At 52.4% G+C, this 4,445-nt stretch overlaps 1 protein-coding gene across 1 annotated transcript in view; it reads right to left on the bottom strand.

Annotated features, from left to right (window-relative positions):
• Positions 1–246: 246 nt before the first annotated feature.
• Positions 247–4,445, bottom strand: part of DTYMK (deoxythymidylate kinase) — an 11,429-nt gene continuing 7,230 nt past the window's right edge. Inside the window, exons 4-5 of the mRNA XM_023518253.1 lie at positions 2,191–2,316; positions 247–701 (exon numbers count right to left, since the gene is read on the bottom strand). Of these exons, the coding sequence (XP_023374021.1) occupies positions 591–701; positions 2,191–2,316 (237 nt within the window). The 3' untranslated portion in view covers positions 247–590. The remainder of the gene's footprint in view (positions 702–2,190; positions 2,317–4,445) is intronic.

The following is a 4,445-nucleotide window of genomic DNA, read 5'->3' on the forward strand; positions in this document are numbered from 1 at the left end:
GCCTGTGGCTCAAGGAGTAGGGTGCCGGCCCCATATGCCAGAGGTGGTGGGTTCAAACTCAGCCCTGCCCGCCCCCCAAAAATAGCAAAGTTAACATCCATGTGTCGAGAAGGAGGTGGCTGTACATGTACACTCAGAAGGCTGAGGTGGGAGCACGTGTCCCTAGGAGTTAAAATCCAGCCTGGGCAATACAGTGAGACCCCTGTGAAGTAAAATTTTAAAAACAAGTGAAGCCTTTCACAAGCACATTTTCAGGTCAATTTTTATTAGTGTCTATAAGAAATTTAGAATTCCATCTGACTAATATTTCCAGTGATCTCAAGAGTTATTAAAGTTCAAATAGAAAACATGATACTATAGTGATATCTTCAGGATAAAGGTGAGGGCAGAGGAAGACTGCTCCACTGCTGATATGTCCACACCATTAGCATCCTCACTTGCAGGGGTTCCTGGTACTCCCAACCTAAGTCATGAGAGGTCTGACCTGAGGTTTCTGCCACTGAGCAACAGCTCCTACAATTGTGGAATTGAATTCTGCTGGGTACTCAGGCCTTCCTTGGGGGGCAGGTGTCTCTGGGGACAGCCTGAGGTCACTTCCACAGCTCCCCCAATGGCCTCTGTGCGGCAGTACAGATGACATCCTCACACAGCGCAAGGAGCTCCATGTGGATGTCTTCAATGCTTCTGGAGGCATCAACTATCTGTTCTCACAGGGATTCAGGAGGAAAAGGCAGCCATTAACGCTTTCCCTTCTGTTCTCAGTGCACATGGGATTTCTCATGGGCCAGGCTCTGGGCAGGCAGCCCCAGACTTCCTCACACAGCAAAAACATCTCTGAGATCCTTCAGCCCACATCCCTCTCAACCTCCACAGTGGCCCTGACACACAGCTGCCCTGAATCCTTGCCATGGCCCAGACGCGGGAGAAACTGTGCACCAACCGCCCACTTCTCCTTGCATAGGCCTGATAAGTGTCCACCAGCAAGACAAGAGAGGTGGGAGGGACCCAGGAGCGGATCGCACCCCATGGCAAACTGGTGCTCAGGGACTGTCCCAGCTCACAGCGGGGAATCAGGCCCAGTGGGCAGCCCTTGCATCTGTCCTCCCATGACTCCCTAGAGGTGTCTAGACAGAACAGGCAGGTCCTACAGCAGAAGCTGCATGGCAAGACCATGCCACCTTTGGGCTAACTCCTGTCCTTTTGGGACAGATGCATCTTAACAGCCGTGCTGTACTCTCACGTGAACAACATGAGGATCATCGGCCCACAAGAACTATGTCTCCACCAGAGGGGAGGTGCAAAGGACCCAGGAGCACCGGCCTTCCCAGGGAGCTGCCTCTTCTGTCAGCTGGGCTGGTGGCCTCAGCACTGGCAGGGCTGGCTGAGGCCCTCCTCAAACCTACGGTGCAGCAAATTCAGGAAAACCTCCCAGGGTACAGAAGCACCACAAAGTAAACATATGCTTGTGAGAGTGACTTCCTATACAACTATCACCCCTTGCAGGTGTCACCTCCCAGCCACCATCCAAGATGGCTCTAGGTACTAGCTTACAGCCAAAGTGACCATGGCTTTCATGGAAAAGGATGCCATTATTTTGTATAACCAGCACTGTCTGTAGGCAGAACCCACTGGGGCTGGGGTGAGATCCCCAGCCCTGCTCTGGAGGAAGAGCTCACAGGACTAAGCTCTGTACAGGCAGCCACCCTCTGGACAGTGCAGACCAGGACCACCCTTGCTGGTATGTGGGGAAAGGCTGCAGTGGACACAAATGGCAAGTCGGGAGAGAAGGCAGCCAGCTTAGTAGTCAGGTAACCTGAGAGTAGTTGAAGCTAAGCCCTGGACTGCACTGGACTTAAAGGAAGCCAGACTGGGGGTACAGGGGGACCCAGGTGCACAAACTGTCCTGGGCACAGAGAGGGCTGGCCAAAACCAGTGATGGGAGCTGCAGGGTCAAGCTAGGGCTCATTATCTGTAAAAGGGCCGCACATGCAGAACTGCTCAAGCCCCTCACCCACCAGACAGCACCAGAGTCTGCAGAAGCCACCAGAGCATAAGAATATGCTGGAAGTGAGAAACTGAGGACCCACTATGGGAAAACCAGTCAGGAAAGGCAGCAGCACTGCTGGAGAGACCACTACAGTCAGTGCAAGCTGGACCCTGCTTGCTGGCTCCTGGGCTGTAGCTCCTCACCTTCCAGTTCAGCGTTGTGTCCGCCATGAGCTGGTGGAAACACTGAAGGGCCCGCTCCTGGAAGGGTCTGTCCTCGTAGCGCTCCTGGCCAAACTCACCCCGCACAGCAGCATCTGCCAGCTGCAGCTGCAGGAACAGGACCAGGTCAGGTTTGGGAAGGCCCACATCCGGCTGCTTGCACCAATCCAATGAAAAGTTCTGCAAAGAAAATGCCCAGCAGGGAGCAGAAGCTCAGTGGGGTCCAGTTTTTGTTTCAAGTCATGAAAATGACTTAGGGGGAGACACTAGGTGAGGTATCAAGAAATGAGAATTCCAGGTGGCGCCTATAACTCAAGTGGCTAAGGAACCAGGCACATACCCCAGAGCTGGAGGGTTCGAATCCAGCCCGGGCCTGCCAAACAATGACAACTACAACCAAAACAGACAGACATTGTGGCGAATGCCTGTGCTCACATCTACTTGGGAGGCTGAGGCACGAGAATCACTTTAGTCCAGGAGTTTGAGGTTGCTGAGCTGTGATGCTGCAGCACTCTACCCAGAACTATGGCTTGAGGCTCTGTCTCAAAAAAAAGAAAAGAAATGAAAAAGAAATGAGAGGGCGGTGCCTGTTTCTTAGTGGGTAGGGCGCCTGCCCCATATACTGAGGGTGGAGGGTTCAAACCTGGGCTTTGTGGCGGGTACCTGTGGCTCCAGCTACTCGGGAGGCTGAGGCAAGAGAACTGCCTAAGCCCAGGAGTTGGAGGTTGCTGTGAGCTGTGTGATGCCACGGCACTCTACTGAGGGCGATAAAGTGAGACTCTGCTTCTTTTTTTTTTTTTTTTTTGAGACAGAGCCTCAAGCTGTCCCCCGGGTACTGTGATGCCCGGAATACCGTGGCATCACAGCTCACAGCAACCTCCAACTCCTGGGCTCAAGCCAGTCTCTTGCCTCAGCCTCCCACGTAGCTGGGACTACCAGTGCCCGCCACAACGCCTGGCTATTTTTTGGTTGCAGCCGTCATTGTTGTTTTGGTGGGCCCAGGGTGGATTTGAACCCACCACCTTAGGTGTATGTGGCTGGCGCCTTAGCCACTTGAGCCACAGGCGCCGAGCTGAGACTCTGTTTCTTAAAAAAAAAATTAGAATTCCAGCTCAGTGCCTGTAGCACAGTGGTTATGGCATCAGCCACATACACATAGGCTGTCAGGTTCAAACCCAGCCTTGGCCAGCTAAGCAACAATGACAACTGCAACAGAAAAATTGGGCATTGTGGTGGGCACCTGTAGTCCCAGCCAATTGGGAGGCTGAGGCAAGAGAATCTCTTAAGCTCAAGAGTTGGAGGTTACTGTGAGCTGCGACACAACAGCACTTTACCGAGGGTAACACAGTGAGACTCTGTCTCAAAAAAATAAAAATGAGAATTCCTACACAGTAGTGGTTTTTTATTTTTTAAATCTGAAATGTACTGCTTTCCCCCTTCTTGGGTTTTTCTTTTGTTAACAAACACATCAGCAGACAGGAGCAGAGAGAACAGGGCAGGGTCCCACAAGCTGGTCACCCACAGCCCAGGACCTGCAGTGGATCTCCTGATGCAGCCCCAGACCCTCTCGCCAGAACTGAGCAATTGGCAGAGACTCCCACAGTCCACCTACTAAGAAACCCTGAGTTGTAGAGCAGAGCAGAAACCCTCACCATGTCCTTTTACTCATACCCACCAGGGTTTCAGCCCCCTTCAGAAGAGCAGGAAAGAGACTGGCAACCCTGGAACCCACTGTGTGTAACCCCCAACCCTGTGCCCACTAGGCAGCCCCACCAGACAGGGCTGTGTCAATCTCAGGGGACCTGCCCTCTTATCCACCAGCCCTCCAAACAGTATCCCCCTTTCTAGGGGAAAGGTACAGCCAGAAAGGCTGTGACTCAAGGCCACATGGCACAGGACACACTAAGAGTTCAAGAAGTGAGCTTCCCCCCTGGACTGCGCCAGAGAGGTGCAAGGACGCAAAGGACAAGCCCGCCAACCAACTTGCTTGTCAACCAAGTCTTGTCCTTACAAATTTAACACTTCACAAGGTAAGGACTCCAGCTTACACATAAAGAAATGACAACATTGAAAACTATCTGTGTGAACGTATCTTCCTCTGTACGCCTGTAAATCTACCATTCTCTTCCCCAATAAACTTTGTTTCATGCTTGCCTTTAAAAAATAAAACAAAAGGCTCGGCGCCTATAGCTCAACCGGCTAAGGCGCCAGCCATGTACACCTAAGGTGGCGGGTTC

The sequence above is a fragment of the Otolemur garnettii genome, unplaced genomic scaffold (assembly GCF_000181295.1).
Source record: "Otolemur garnettii isolate 467f Iridium unplaced genomic scaffold, OtoGar3 scaffold00133, whole genome shotgun sequence".
Lineage (NCBI taxonomy): Eukaryota > Metazoa > Chordata > Mammalia > Primates > Galagidae > Otolemur > Otolemur garnettii.